The sequence below is a fragment of the Cylas formicarius genome, unplaced genomic scaffold, assembly GCF_029955315.1.
Source record: "Cylas formicarius isolate icCylForm1 unplaced genomic scaffold, icCylForm1.1 PGA_scaffold_1__22_contigs__length_36826433, whole genome shotgun sequence".
NCBI classification, from domain to species: Eukaryota; Metazoa; Arthropoda; class Insecta; order Coleoptera; family Brentidae; genus Cylas; species Cylas formicarius.
In genome coordinates this window covers 28,711,089-28,726,203 of record NW_026844264.1, presented here as the reverse complement: position 1 = coordinate 28,726,203, position 15,115 = coordinate 28,711,089, and the positions used below count along the sequence as shown (strand labels likewise).

At 32.4% G+C, this 15,115-nt stretch overlaps 3 protein-coding genes across 4 annotated transcripts; 1 reads left to right on the top strand and 2 right to left on the bottom strand.

Annotated features, from left to right (window-relative positions):
* The first annotated feature begins 2 nt into the window (after nucleotides 1–2).
* On the top strand, nucleotides 3–7,922 carry LOC132696043 (transcription factor Dp-1). 2 transcript variants are annotated; one of them, XM_060660581.1, is made up of 10 exons: nucleotides 3–250; nucleotides 683–807; nucleotides 5,435–5,501; nucleotides 5,560–5,624; nucleotides 5,764–5,954; nucleotides 6,010–6,298; nucleotides 6,360–6,595; nucleotides 6,651–6,733; nucleotides 6,789–6,872; nucleotides 7,691–7,922. In XM_060660581.1, the coding sequence occupies exons 1-10, from the start codon at nucleotides 235–237 to the stop codon at nucleotides 7,909–7,911; spliced, it is 1,377 nt and encodes a 458-aa protein (XP_060516564.1). In that variant the 5' UTR covers nucleotides 3–234; the 3' UTR covers nucleotides 7,912–7,922. The 2 variants fall into 2 exon arrangements, with proteins under 2 accessions (XP_060516564.1, XP_060516563.1); XM_060660580.1 differs by having other exon boundaries at nucleotides 5–386.
* A 1,668-nt stretch (nucleotides 7,923–9,590) lies between these two features.
* On the bottom strand, nucleotides 9,591–10,211 carry LOC132696046 (COP9 signalosome complex subunit 9). Its single transcript, XM_060660585.1, has 3 exons — nucleotides 10,049–10,211; nucleotides 9,925–9,997; nucleotides 9,591–9,732 (listed from the first exon to the last, which is right to left on the bottom strand). The coding sequence occupies exons 1-3, from the start codon at nucleotides 10,115–10,117 to the stop codon at nucleotides 9,695–9,697; spliced, it is 180 nt and encodes a 59-aa protein (XP_060516568.1). The 5' UTR covers nucleotides 10,118–10,211; the 3' UTR covers nucleotides 9,591–9,694.
* Nucleotides 10,212–10,740: 529 nt separating this feature from the next.
* On the bottom strand, nucleotides 10,741–14,758 carry LOC132696044 (lysosome-associated membrane glycoprotein 1-like). The gene is made up of 6 exons (XM_060660583.1): nucleotides 14,597–14,758; nucleotides 13,359–13,759; nucleotides 12,785–12,950; nucleotides 12,478–12,669; nucleotides 12,264–12,402; nucleotides 10,741–11,069 (listed from the first exon to the last, which is right to left on the bottom strand). Exons 1-6 carry the CDS (start codon nucleotides 14,649–14,651, stop codon nucleotides 11,006–11,008), a joined length of 1,017 nt encoding a protein of 338 aa, XP_060516566.1. The 5' UTR covers nucleotides 14,652–14,758; the 3' UTR covers nucleotides 10,741–11,005.
* Between the last annotated feature and the right edge of the window lie 357 nt (nucleotides 14,759–15,115).

Below are 15,115 nucleotides of genomic sequence, written 5' to 3'. Positions count from 1 at the left end.
CGACACTTTGTGCCCGCCGCCAAGCTGATCGGAGGTGTTCTGTGCACGAAAGACCGTGACTTTAAAGGGCGCTCTACGTGTTCCGATAAAAGTTAAAAGGTTCATTGTCAAATGAACCCCAAGTAGAATAAACAATGAACCTAAAACGCATTTAATACAAAATTTTATCTAACGCGGGTCGCTCCTACGAATCCGAAAATGTTGTCATTCTAAGTCGCCATTTTGGTTGATGGAATGTCTTGTGCGAATGGTGTGTTCTCAATTTAAACAAATTTTGTGACTTGCCGGTGTTTTTTTAAAATCTTTTCGAGTGTCGTGCATTCCTCGAACACTCAAGATGACCCAGCAAACAAACACTACAAACTGGGTAATCCAGGGATCAAATGGTAAATTTCTGAAAAGCCTGCTCGTTGCCGAAACTCGTGGGTCACGGGGGGTGGTATAAGTTCGTGTTTCGGTTCAATTTTTCTTACCTTTACGATGCTAGAGTTCGTTAAAGTGACACGAAAGTTTAAAAAAACGAACATGCTATAGATTCACTCGTTTTTCACGATTTGCAACTACGGAAACAAAAAAATTAAACCGGTATTACATTTTCGGTTGTCTCACCCAAGTAGTGTAGTTGTTTATTAAGGTGATAATACATTCTGCGAGTAATTTCGGGATTTTCGTAATAATCCAGGCCACCCACAAATGGTCAAGTTGGTCCAGTCCACCGGGAAACCGATCAGCGGCATCATAACACCGACGATTCAAGGGACATCCGTCAGAATATTTAAATCACCGACCGGTGTCGAATCTTCACAGGTAGGTGTTTCATATTGTAATCAAATTAATCTGTAACAATCTATGGGATGTTTATTTCAACCCACTTATGCAGTATGACTAAAATAAACCTTTTTATATTTATCATTACCCACGCTTAACTTTCAAGGTCCTCGCCGGCTAGCAGGACCAACCCATCCCGCTTTTGTGTAGGATTTTTTTGTTTTAGGCGAATCCCGCGCGGCAGTTATCTAATGCAATGGTCCCAACTTTTGAATGAATTGTTTTTGAACTTTTGTTTTTAGTTATGGGTAGTGTCCAAGTTGACTTCGATTTATTTGAAGTATTAGGTTATAGGGTGGAAATTCGATGTTGGTTACTTAATAACGTTTTGGTTCTAATTTTTGGCTCTCTTTACTTTTCCGGGACTGATCCTATTATCAGCAGTCTATATATCATTATAACTTACCTGCGTAAAATATCAGTGATAAAGTAATATCTATTTTTATTTCTTTTTTTTTTTAAGTCTATTATAACCAGCTATAAAATATATTACATCTGCAGCGCTAATTAAAAAACGTTAATGATTATTAAAATCACCACATTATTAACAATGGATTTTTTGAGTTGGTGCAAAGCCCCGATCATTTTTTTTTGCATCCTATTAAAAGCCAGATATACTTATTTCCAAATGTAGGACCCTTTCTGGCAATAAAATAAGGGTTTTTTCTAAACCCTTCTTTACGTATCTAAATTTGAATAGGTAAGTCATTGGTAAGACGATATTCAATAGTAAAATTGGGAGAGCCAATGACGAAAAGAGAATGGGTCATCAACGCATGTCTCTCAATCGCAAGGTTTTGATTTTATCGCAACATAATTATTTCGTTACATCTGAGGTTATACTCGTTCAATTCTCCAATCGTTTCAAATGGAAGCCGTGATGCCATGTTTGTTGTTTTTTCATCGTTTAATTCTAGGGTCTTCATTTATTCTAAATTTAGAAGCGGAACTCTCGTGGTATTATGTACAGAATAGTTGTTTTCTATGGAAACGAAACTAAAGATTACAGTTTAGAGATTATACCTCGGACTACTTAATTTGTTAAAAAAAAGGAGATTAGTAGAATCTACTTTATTGTATATTTTTTTAATATTCCGTATGTATAAATATAGAATTTAGACCTTTAAAATTATTTGATATATATTTTTTTAAATAAACTTAATGCTCTCTAGGGATATAGCAACTTCATATATGCTTGGCAACATAACGACTAGAATTATATAGATCAATTTTTACTAATAAAATACAATATTTTTTGGGCGACTTATCGGAATCGCATTATTCTTTAGAAATATCAGTGGTATGCTATACCTCTAAGTATTGGCAACATGTGGTTTTTACTGTTTCACCTGGGAATCATTCTTCGTATTAAAATAAAGAATAGAAATGCACAACGGCACTGATAATCTGTGAACTCTCCAAAATTGATGACCATGTACACATTTATTTTTAGTTTTTTTTTTACATCTAAGAATGTTTTATTTCAGGTTTTGTTAGATTTATTGGTATTTTTTTTATCTGTATCTATATTCGCAAAAACGAAAACATGTTGTTGGTTTCTGATGCATGATATCTTGGCTTCAAAAAGACCCTTAAACATAGGATAGTGTTTATAGCAAGTAGAATCAGTGATCGTATTGTTAAGGTAAACATCCGCTTGTACGGTCGGCGGTGCTAAACTGGGGTTTATTTTCCTAAACAGTTCCTAGAAGGCATCTCTTATTATCAATTAACGTTTCTAACAGGCAAAATGAAAAAAAAAATATAGCCTACAATTAGATAAATTGACTTATGTAGAAAACTACTTCAAGATCAAATAAAAAAAATATCAAAAAAGATGTTAAAATGATACCCTTAACTTGGTCTCGGTTGTAGACGGCTATAGACAATTTTTTTAGGCAGAAACGATTCGAAAAACTTAATTTTTTGTATTATTAAAATTGGTTGATTTAAATTTGGTCCATCAGCAGTACTATTTTCAACAGTATATATATATATATATATATATATATATATATATATATATATATATATATATATATATATATATATATATATATATATATATATGTCATAATTTTGGTTTTATCTACAAGTCGTAGTGTATCTACCGACAGAGGAGCACCGGTTATTTTTGTTAATTTTGGGTAGTTAAAATTATAAAATTTGTGGTTTCTCCTTCAATATAGAAAAGGAGATTCTATTCTGTGATATATTTGTATTAAGAATTTTAATAACGGTTAGGTGTTATCGTTTTGGAATGTCGAATTTCTTGTTAGTAATATTTGCTTGGCTGGCCTGGTATGAACCCTCCGTATTTGGTAGTCCTTGTTGCCTTTTTGTTGGCAATTAATGAGCCCATTGACCCGTTCCGATATTTTGGTAGCTGTAGTTCCTCCACCAGGCCCACGTGGATCGCTTGCGCCCAAAACCAGCAATATCAAACGGAATATTGTCGTTTTTCTCAGAGATTCAAGCTGCCAAAGCACTAAAATAAAATCTAGATCCTTAAATGTTTGAATGCGATATTAAAATCGCTTTGGTTCGCAAAATTAGCTTCTCTTGCTTCTAGGTTATTTATTTATTGGGCAACAGTTGTAATTGGTTGGGTAACATATTAATTTGCCGACCAAATCAAAAAATAATTCAGAATGTCAATAAAACGAATTTTTATTTTACCTTATCTGAAGTTATTTATTTAAGACATTCAGCCATTTTATATCAAGAATTTAGATTTAATTTTTTATTCGGTAAGCACGAGATTTCATTATGAATTTTTACTGTAGGTACATGGAAATATTGTCTTTAAATGTATAAGTCAAATTTAAGCTTTGAACGGTTGTTATTTTTCCGTTATAAAATCTGTTAAATTGTGCTAATGCGTGTTTTACTGTGCCTCGTCATACAAATTGAGATTGAGGTGAGGCATAAAAAGCTCATTTTTACGCAGTAACGCAGTTGCAGTAATGCAGACAATGTAGTAGCTACAAATTTCACTATATTATGAGCAAAGACAAAAATACAATTTGGATTTTTTTCTGAATACCGCGTATTTATCGAACCGAATATTTTTTAAATAGCGATTTAGATTTTGTTGTGTGATGTGTTGATGCCGATGGTACAGGCACTTTTGAAGCCAACATTAAGAGTCACGTCAAATCTCGTTTTCAACCAATAAGATTGTCATTTGAACTCTCATACCAGACCCTGCAGCCCTTAACGATCAATGTGGCCGCTGTCAGTTTGTTAATTAATAAGTTTTGTTTGTTTTGTGGCATTTTTTCGCAACTATGTGACTTCATCAAATAAACTTTATTTTTTTAAATGTATTTTATTGTTTCTGTTGCTCTTTTAAAGGAATGCAATGCAGTAGTTTATCGTTTAATGTGTATATTTCGGGACAAGTTATAAAATTAAATTTAAACATTTAAAAAATTAATAACAGGCAAACGAAATCAGTAAATGTACAAAACAGGACGTATAGTGTTTACTACACACACACACACACACCGCTCTTGCCTGTAATTATCCCTGGTCCACAATGTGGAATTTTGGTCTTAAAGTAGTATCTAGAAAACTAGAAAAAAGGTTTTTTTAGGAATACCGCAGACTTCATAAATTTCGTGGATGTCGATTGAAAATAATATCAATGAGTACTGACTAGTTAAAAACGCGGGATCAATATTCGAAGAAAAGAATTTCCAGTCGTTGAGTTGGCGGTAACATTGCGGAAACTATTTAATGTACCCTAATGATCCGTACCTCACTCCCCGGCGTGTTACTTCTTTCTATTTATTAAATGACGTGAGAACAAAGAAAAAATCTTGCGCTAATCTATGGGTCAGTCGTAGAGTACATGAACATTTACTTTCAAAAATCAAGTTAGCAATTCTTTTCTAAAAAATATTAAATTTAAAACAATGTCGTACCTCTAAACAAAATTCAGTTGTGAAGTGGAATACATGTTTTAAACATGAGCCAAGAGAGTTTTTAAAAAACCTTTTTTTTATAATTATACACTTCTTCTCAGAAACGTCAATACATTGGCATTTTCGCGATCATATTTGGCATTTATGGGCAAAATTAAAACAAAAAGTATCACTTTAGCAGTAAATACAACCACAATTTTCTTGTCCCCTTCCTATTCCTATCGCTTGCATTATATAGCTGCACATCATATGAATTAAATTTATATCATTATACATAAATGCTTTATCAGTATCTAGGGTGAATTAATTTTTGTGTAGTACCTATTGTATTTGCTAGATTGTATATTTTTGTAATGGGTTAACACAATATTGGCTCTTGTATTTCCGATTCGTCTTTTGAATTATCTTCGTCACTTCCTATTGGTGCTATAAATTGGCTCCATTTTCCTTTGCAAGGAACCTCAGACCCATTTGTTATTTGGAAAAACCCATTCAAATCCCAAACACTGTGGCGCAATTAATAACAAATATCTAGTTGTGAAAAAAAACTTCAAACTGAAAAAGTTCTAGTTAAAGTAGTTTTAAAGGTTTGTCAAATATGAACTTTATATTGGTCATCCGCTGCCATTTATTTCGGTTTGTTGAGATTTCTTTAATGAAAGGTGCCTTTCTTCTAGGGTTACAGCAATGCAGCAACGGCGCAAGTCATCAGAACGTTAACTTCTACGCCAAAAATTGTAACAAGTAAAGACAAGTTTCATTTTCCATACACTTACATGTTCAACCCCTTTGCATTTTTCAGAAACTGTCCCCATACATGTGAGCAGCAAAGGTACGAAGACGGTTAGGTTAACTCCTTCGCAGATGGTTAGTATATCGAAAACATGTTCGGCATTTTACTGAATTAAATTTATGAACTTCTGAAACATTGACCCAATTTAGAAAAAAAAAAATTAATAAAAAAAAGACGGTTTTAATTGTTTATTTTGCAATTTATTTTCTCCAGCAAAACATAAAATTTATGAACAGCGGATCAAAAATGGTTCATATACAGCATACACCAACGTCAGCATCGGTTCCAGTTATACAGCATTCGTCGCCTATAAAGCAACAGCAAATCGTTAAAAATATATCGCCCCCAATTCTTTCCAGAAAAAGGGTGGAACATATGGAGTCTTTGGAATATACGCCCGAGTCGTAAGCACTAATGATTTTAGTTTAGTGTGATAGTACTAGCATCGAATGGTTTTAGAAAACGGGGTAGAAAAACCGATAAAATCAGTAAAGGCCTTCGACATTTTTCCATGAAAGTATGTGAAAAAGTAAAGCAAAAAGGTACGACGACTTATAATGAGGTGGCGGACGAACTGGTGGGCGAGTTCACAAATTCCGCCAATTCTAATTCTTTGGCGGATCAGTATGACCAGAAGAATATCAGGCGAAGGGTGTACGACGCCTTAAATGTTCTGATGGCCATGAATATTATTTCCAAAGAGAAAAAGGAGATTCGGTGGATTGGTTTGCCCACTAATTCTCTGCAGGTACTTAATAACAACTCTCGTAAGTTTCGTTCCGATCTCGAATTGCTTATTACTCTTATAGGAATGCCAGCAACTAGAAAAGGAAGTCCACAGAAGAACTAACAGTATTCAAGAGAAGGAAAAACAATTTTACGAATTAATTATGAGTCAAATTGCCTTCAAAAGCCTTGCCCAGAGAAATAAAGAAGCCGAAAAGGTGCACGGGTCGCCTGGACTAAACTCATTTATCCAACTTCCATTTGTAGTAGTGAACACAAACCGAAAGACTGTAATTAACTGTAGCATTTCCACCGACAAGTGAGTTTTTTCTGTAAACAATGCCTCAGGTTTGCTTACTTTTCCGCTATTTTAGGTCGGAATATCTCTTTCAATTTAGTGATAAATTTGAAATTAGTGATGATCTGGAAATATTAAAACAAATAGGAATGCTTCACGGTATTTTATAATAAGCGATTGGGCTACGATTATTTTAATTGTGATATTTTTAAAGGTCTCGACACAGGAACTTGCACCCCTGAAGATTTGGAAAAAATTAAGAAGCTTATCCCAGAATCTTTATGGCCATATGTTGAAAGTAAGTAGCATCATTGTGTTTGAAAAATTTTTTGTTAAAGTGTTAGTTCAGTCTGACAGTAACCAATGAAAGTGTATTTCCTAAATGGCACTAGTTTTTTCTTTTTAATAATCACTACTTAGACAAATATTGAAAATTATGTTCCACTTCAATTTTTTAAACTGGCAATTATCAGGATTTTTAAAATACCTACAGAAGAAGTTGATTTTACAAAAGTTAGATTTTCTGCTTCACAACTGATAGTCTTTCAGCTTGAGGTTTATCCAGATCGTTATAATTTGATGCTAAACTAGTTCTAATTATCAAATAAAGTGGCGTTTCGCGTGATTGTTAATAGGCTGAAGAATGGGCTATATCCACAAACACTTGAATTTGCAGTACCCGAGCCTATGAGATGTGGGTTGTATATGATTATATCAACAATACTCACAAAGTATTGATGTCAACAAAAATCAAAACAGTTTCAGTGGAATTGAGATGATAATGTGGATAACAAGGAACTGCTTCCAATACCAGATTGAAAGAAGATATCAATCAGTTCTCCCTATACCCCACACCCATATATACATATTCATTTCAAAGAGCTTCTGCGAGAAGAACGCATTAGTGTTGGTTGAGGCACTGAACGCAGAGATTTATTTGTTAAATATCCTGGAATAAAAGCTGGACACGCCTTCCTTTTGTGTTAAACTTGCCTGGATTCAAAAGATAAAGTACAGGAGTGTAAATATTTTGTGCTCAAAAAGTTGGAGGAGTGGAGGGATTTACTTTTCGCGTGGAAACGTAATCTGTTACTAGCAAATTTTTCTTAATTTCAGAATTAGCTACTGGGAACAAAGATCCTTTGGAAGATCTCCTCAATACCACGCGTGCCAGTACATCATCCATGTCTCATACTCTTGAAGAATTCGTTGAAACGTCGCTTGAAGAGGAAAATTCTCGACAGTCGAGCAGCAATGACCCCATGTCACCGACCGCGGCCGACTATAGCGATGAGGATGTAGATTCAGACATGTCAAGCGACAATGACCTTAATTAATAATAATTTATAGATTGTGCGAGTGAACATTTTTCAAGATTAGTGGTGAACCTGATGGAGAAACATTTTTGGTGTGCTTTCTGCAAAGCAGTATTAGGAATTTGAGGTTGGAAATTTAACAATAACAAATTGGGCGGGGGTTAAAATTTTATTGTTGTTTATTTTTGTTGGCTCATCATTTTGTTTTTTTTATTAAATTTTTTATACCTCAAGAACCAAGAAGAAGTCGCTTCTAATAGATTCCTTTATTACAATAAGGAGGGTGTTTTCGTATGCTGAGTTCCAGAGTACAACAGATTCTTACCTTCACAATATATTGCTAACTACAACTGTGTCATCTAGTTTTAGTTCTCTTAAACGTGAAATGAAATATACTCATCGGCAAAAAAAATGAAACTAGAACAATTTGTTTTTAACAATTTTCCGAAACTATATGGCAATATTTACAAAAAAAATAACTATCCCCATTTAAAGGTATTGGCTACACAAAATTTGACAATTTCAAACAAAGCATTCTTTATGTAAGGGTGAAAATATATATACCCAATGAAATCTGTCAAAATTTTACATTTACAAAAATATTGAATGCTGATAAAAAAATCAAACTTTAATATTTACAAAATACAGAAGAAAAGGAAAAAACTAAATCATTGACTAACCTTGTGCAAGATTTGTCAGTGAGTGTTTTTTCATTCAGAGTCGAGCACCATTTTACATACACAGATAAAAAACTAAAAAAGCGTAATAAAAAAAGAAGTGCTTAAAATTTTAAAGGGTATTCATCCTGTAGTGGACCAATATTTTTTTATTCAACAAACATTCTTTTTTTGTTGAATGTAATCTACTTGTTTTATAGTAGTTGTATTTGTGCAAACAACCACTTGAAGTTTTGTGAATTATTTAATATCTGGTTTTCATAAAATACTCAGTATTGTGACTCTTTCAATCCAATCCTGGACCTTGAAATTTGGCTCCTGTACCCCCTTTTTTCTTTATCTATTTTCAGTAGATCTGAAAATTCTTATTTGCAACATTTTAACCTCTTGGTTTCCTTCTGAAATGGAAATAGAAGTTACACAATACTGAGCAAATTTTAACGGCAATAATGAGGGCCACAAAATAAATTGGACGCATTCGGCGGACATAACAGTTTGTACCCTTTAGAGTACTCAACTGTTTTTGTTTAACTTTGTTGTTAAAAATTATGGTCAAATAATACTTATTCCAAAAACAAATATCAAAGTTGGTGTGTAATATTGTGTGAAAAACTAAAACAATTTATTGGTTAGCAAGGTATTGGAACAGTAAAGTCCACTGCATGCATGCATGATCTTGTGCCCAAAATTATTAATTATTGTTTGATACGACTTGGTTGCAAACAATATTTTGTGTAAATATTTGTTTTTCGTGTTTAAAATTTGCTTATTAAAATTTATTACATTTGTTTTTTGCAATCATTCTACCCTATAAAAATTTTTGAATTATTTCCTGTACAATCAAAACAAATTTGTCCCTATGACAAAAATTATTGTATAAAGCCTTTTTTTTTGTTATAATCACCTTGGTTTGTTAATATTGGAACATTTAAGAAATAAAGATGCCATTTTTCTAGAATAGTCTTTAATTTCTATATAATTAAATATGTAAGTGATTTTTACAAAAACTTGATAGGTTTTGATTTGCAAAAACTACTTTCATTCAGAAAAAAGAACTACTGGAATTTACAGTTCCTTTTCCAAATAAAATTCTATGTATGATTAAGCTTATGTGTGCATTATTTAGATTATTGCAGGTCTTCATCATCATACAAATCCTCGAAATCTAAAATCACAGGTGTCTAAAAATTTTAATTATACTACTGGTACTACGCGTCATTGTTTAAATATATATATATATATATATATATATATATATATATATATATATATATATATATATATATATATATATATATATATATATATATATATATATATATGAGAATGGCATGTTTTATATATTACGTTTACCTACCGTTAAAAAAATCTGCATGTACTGCCTTTTCATTGGTAGTTAAATCTATTAACAACGATGCAGACCCTCCAGCCTAAAGAAACATAGTCATATAAAATTCTAAATTCTAACATAATAAACGAACCTCGTCAAATTCCATATATGGGCCTGCGCCATCTGGAAACATTTCATCAGCTGCAATTGCTGGTTTCATGCTTGTAGGAAATGTTTTTCCTATTCACGCACTCTTAATTTTCAAAAATGTTAGGTTATGGTAACGCATTCTTCTACCAAAAATTACATAACTCGACAAAATTATCGATAATACTGCGGCAAATCAGGATCCATAACATTCTGTGTTCATTTCTCAAATTTGCGTGCCCCCGTCTAAATTCTGCTTATTATATGAAGGACCGCGAAACACAAGTATTTTTATTAATTGGTGTGGTTCATATACTAGGGCGAATTACTCACCTATTCTGATGTAAACGAAGAATTGTATTTAACTTGGGCACTGTAGTTTTTACAACAGTTAAAACGGTAAAGCGCACGTTATTTCAATAACAAAAACCCGTTTACCGATCTCTGGATAACTGAAGTCGAAATTTCATTATATTTTATTTTAATTAATTAGTTTAAATAAATTTAATTAATCAATATTTATTTAATCTTAATATTTAAAAATGTTAATTTTCGTAGGGAAGGAAATGCTAATATTCAAAATAATCATTTTCGAAAAATCTAAATTTAATAATTCATTACATAACTGCTGCCACAAAATATTGCTTTTGTGCGACGCAATCATTTAAAAATCACACAACTACTACATGTATATATATAAGGCAGTTACAGTCACATTAACCAAAATGATATGACACTTAGAAACTAATTTTTAAGTAATGCATAAATTATACGCAATATCACAAAAAATTACTAAAATTACCAACCATAAGTCTAGCAAACATTGTTTTTCACTTCAATGTTTGGGGTGACTTCATTAAATGTATTAAAAATCATAGGTTTTCCGATAATGTAATTTTTTTGAAAAAAAAGTTTTTCATATTTTATTCCATTTCATATTCTAATCAGTTCTTAATCAAACCTATTTAAAACATGATAAAGTTTTCATAGGAATATAGTCTTGTTCATTGCCTTTGTCTGAGAACCTAAAAAATATAAGGCGACTATGGAGAAATTTCAAAATCAGAACATTCCTAACCGTGCATCACTTGGATAGGGAGAAATAAATAAACTCAGTATTTCACAAAAATTTATTTAACTATCTCCAACATACAAGCTTTCACAGCCTCACATTTTTAAAATGAAGGAAAAAAAACATTTGGGCATTGCAATTTATAAATCAACAAGAAAGAAGTAGCACCTAAGAATTTAAAATCTTTATACTTGGTTTAGATTGAGCGCAAGTATCAACTGATTATTAAATACATGGGCCAATTTTTGACTGACACAGTATTTTTCAACTGCAAATGCATACTGACCTCATATTTTAACCCTGGAATATACAAAATTAATACCATTCTATTAGAAACTAAATTGAAACAATATAGACTTCTTGAAAAGAATGAGGAAAGTAAAACTATGGAACAATTTGAAAATCAACAATTCGAAGAGATTCTAAAAAAAAAATTAAAGAACCTAGGCTGCTAAGGATCAAAGCGAGAAAACCTTCTACAAACATCTTAATAGAACTATGGGCAAACTATAGAACTGCTTTACAATGCTTAAGCTGTCTTTCCATTTTTCAATATCGAAGGTAATAAAGCATGTGATTATAAGTAGCAGAGGTAAATGCGAGGCGCATAAAAGAAAGATTCATACTGTGTACTCCGGTATCCTATAGCATTCGAGGCATAAATTCAGAGGTGTTGAAAGCAGCAAGGTAACAACAGAAACCTTAAAAACTAAATAATTACTTAATAACATTTTGATTATTGAAATTGGAATACAGTATGTTACAACATATGCAATTTCCACAAAAAATTTGAAAACCACTAACAGAATCTAAAATTTGTTTTAAACATGTACAAACTTTTTGGCTAGCTGCAAACCTTAAATCTAAAACAAACTGAAACTTGATTAAATTCTCAGAGTCGAAAGCTTTAAAAACATGAAATTAAAAAATAATAACAAGCAAAACAAGACAAATTTTGTTTACTCTACTTTGCATCATGTAATGTACAGATATCAATTTATCGAGACACCAATTGTAGAAATTGCACTGAGTACAAAAAAGGACTTGATATCCATCCACCACAAGGTGTAAATTTTAATGAAAAAACAAAATCTCTCTATCCATATGATCCACGTTAAGAATGCCCATTCTCCATTAACTGACTCACATTGAGAGGTAGCCTCTCGCCTGGCAACGTCTTCTGCCTACTATGTACCCGACCAGCATGAGGACGATCAAGATAGCCAGGACACAACCCACAACGACTGGCACTATATCTGGGGTGTTCGCACTATCACAGTCCCAAGCTGCAATTGCAAAAGAGTAAAATTATGTTCCATTTTTCTATTTAAGAATTTTAATACTTAGAGTTTGACTCTTACCAGAATCAAATTTAGGCTTAGTTTCATTCCTGAAGGCCTGGTATTGTAGATGGCTGACATGCAAATAAGCAGTTGTTATATTTGAATTGATGTCTGTGAGATTCAGCGTTTGCACTTTTGTGCACCTATAGGAATTTGACAAAGGCACCGAGAATTCAGGTTTGAGGTGGTAGAACGTGAGAGTCTGATTTCCTGAAATAAAAGTCATAAAAGTCTCTAAGGCAAAAATTTTGAATTCTATATGCAATTTTCCTATTGCTTAAAAATTTAAGACGAAAAAGGTTGTTAAATATTTAAAAACACTTACCCAACAATAAGGTCGAATTTATACTGCTAATTTCAAATTTGTTATTTTGAACCATTATAAAATTTAAACTGACAGAATTGTTCTCCCAAGAGACCAACAAAGACTCTTCCAATGATGTTTTATTTCCACAGTTACCAGTAACAGACACATTTGATGGTATATTTACCTGAAAATAGGAAAAAAAGTTTAGCATAGGGCAAACCAGGTTTGGAGAATGTATAACAATATCAGCTCACTTCAGTAAATGTAAAATATCTATAAGAAACAAACAAACCCAATTTGTAACTCTAAATTAGATGTAGAGCATTTTATGGCGATTTAACAGTAAATTTCAATAAGTTAATATACAACTCGCTAACCACACCTCTTTTTATATTAGCGCTATCATTCGCAACAGTATTATATGCTCAGAAATAATTAAAAGTTTTTTTTAATATTAAGCAGATATTCTATAGACTTTTAATGATACTTATAAAGTTCTTGAGAAATTTTAACATATCTAGTTCCAGATAACAATGTATAAAATTTTTTCTTCAAATTCCTATGCTAATGGAAAATATAAATACTTGTATACCTTGGTTGAATTACTGTGATCCAGTGGTAGTTCAAATTGTGCAGCCACTCTAAATAAAAGGCATATCCTATTGGTATTTGTAAAATTTAAGGACCAAGTGTTTGGGGTGGGACTAGGAGGAGGAATTGGTGCGGGTTTCGTGGTTGGAGCAACAGTTGTGCTGGGAGTTGTAGGTGAAGGCGTTGTGGTTGACGAAGTTGTTGTGGTTGACGAAGGTGTTGTGGTTGACGAAGGTGTTGTGGTTGATGAAGGTGTTGTGGTTGAGGGACGGGTTGTGGTTGGATGAGGGGCTATCGTGGTATTTGGCATAGAAGTGGATGTGGTTGCAGCAGTAGTAGGTTCCACTGTTGTAGAATTCGTTTTCGAAGGCGGATCATATGGACCAACCGCAAGCGAAGTATCTAGAAAAAGATAAAAGAACTTCTATTTATGGAATCCATTTGCATAATTATAATAATAATTTTTGAAAAATTAAATGGCAAGATGTTGAAAAAGACGAACTATTTTTTATATTTGCTGACTTAAGATGGGTAGATAGTACCGCTGCAGATAAGGTTTATCGTGTTGGGATTTTAGACTTTTTTCTCTAAATACTTTAAATATGGTGACAAACACAAATTTTGTTGATAAATCTTCCATTCTTGGAATCAAAAAGCGAAGTATATCCCAATTGAAAAGTTGATATGCAAATAAAACAAAGGCAATGAAAGTTACAGTTGACAGTTTTTTACAATTATCTTTTAATAAAAAAATTCACCATACAATACAAAGAAATAAAAAGCAATAAAAATTTTAACCTAAAATGAACTTTCATTGTTGTTATAAGATTAATTGCAATTATTTCCATAACCCAAGATAATAAAATAGCATTTATCTTCAGACATTTATCTCTTTTCCGATATTGCAATTCACTATTAACTAAATTTGTGTATTTGGATAGGTGTGTAAACATCTGGTTAAGATATTGACGTTTCTTAGAAGTACAGATATATCAAAAACCGTTAACAGAATTGTTGAGAAATTGCAAAAATAAATCACTGTGGTTTTCAATGGGCGCTGTATACCAATTTGGAACATAATTATTCAATAACAAGGCGAACAATCTAAATATGACATATAATTAAGCTAAAGAACAATGAAATATGATAGCAATCAGATTATACGACAAAAATTTCCCCATTTACGCCCTCTGTTGTGTTCCTGGGTTTTTGACACGTTAAACAGAAACTTGTACTTACCGGCCGTAACAAAACTTATAACAAATATAAATGATAAACCTTTTAAAACCAACATTGTATATACTTAACACAAGAAGCTTTTATTTAAAATTATTCCAATGCGACATTCGTACTTCCAACTAGAGAATAATAATGCAATGTTGCCAGAAGCCCTGAAGGAGTGTGGCGACGCGTGGAACAAAATTTTGTCAGTACAGTAGGTTGAAAGCTTATTTTAATGTATGAATATAGGCAACGCACTATTGATATTTGCAATAGCCAGGGAATTCATGCAGCCAACATAAGAATTAGAATTAGAGACAGAACTGATACAGGCAAAAGCCTATGGTTATACTAAAAAAATGGTTGAGAATTTAATTTTATTAAATTTAACACGTTTGGTAAACGTTTTAAGTCACACGTTTATTAAACACTCCGCTGCGTTTCGTGTCAAATAAACTCATGACTCAAATGCCGTTTACGGTACTTGTTGCATAATAAGCTATAATAATGTTGACTTCAATTTGTATTATCCGCAAG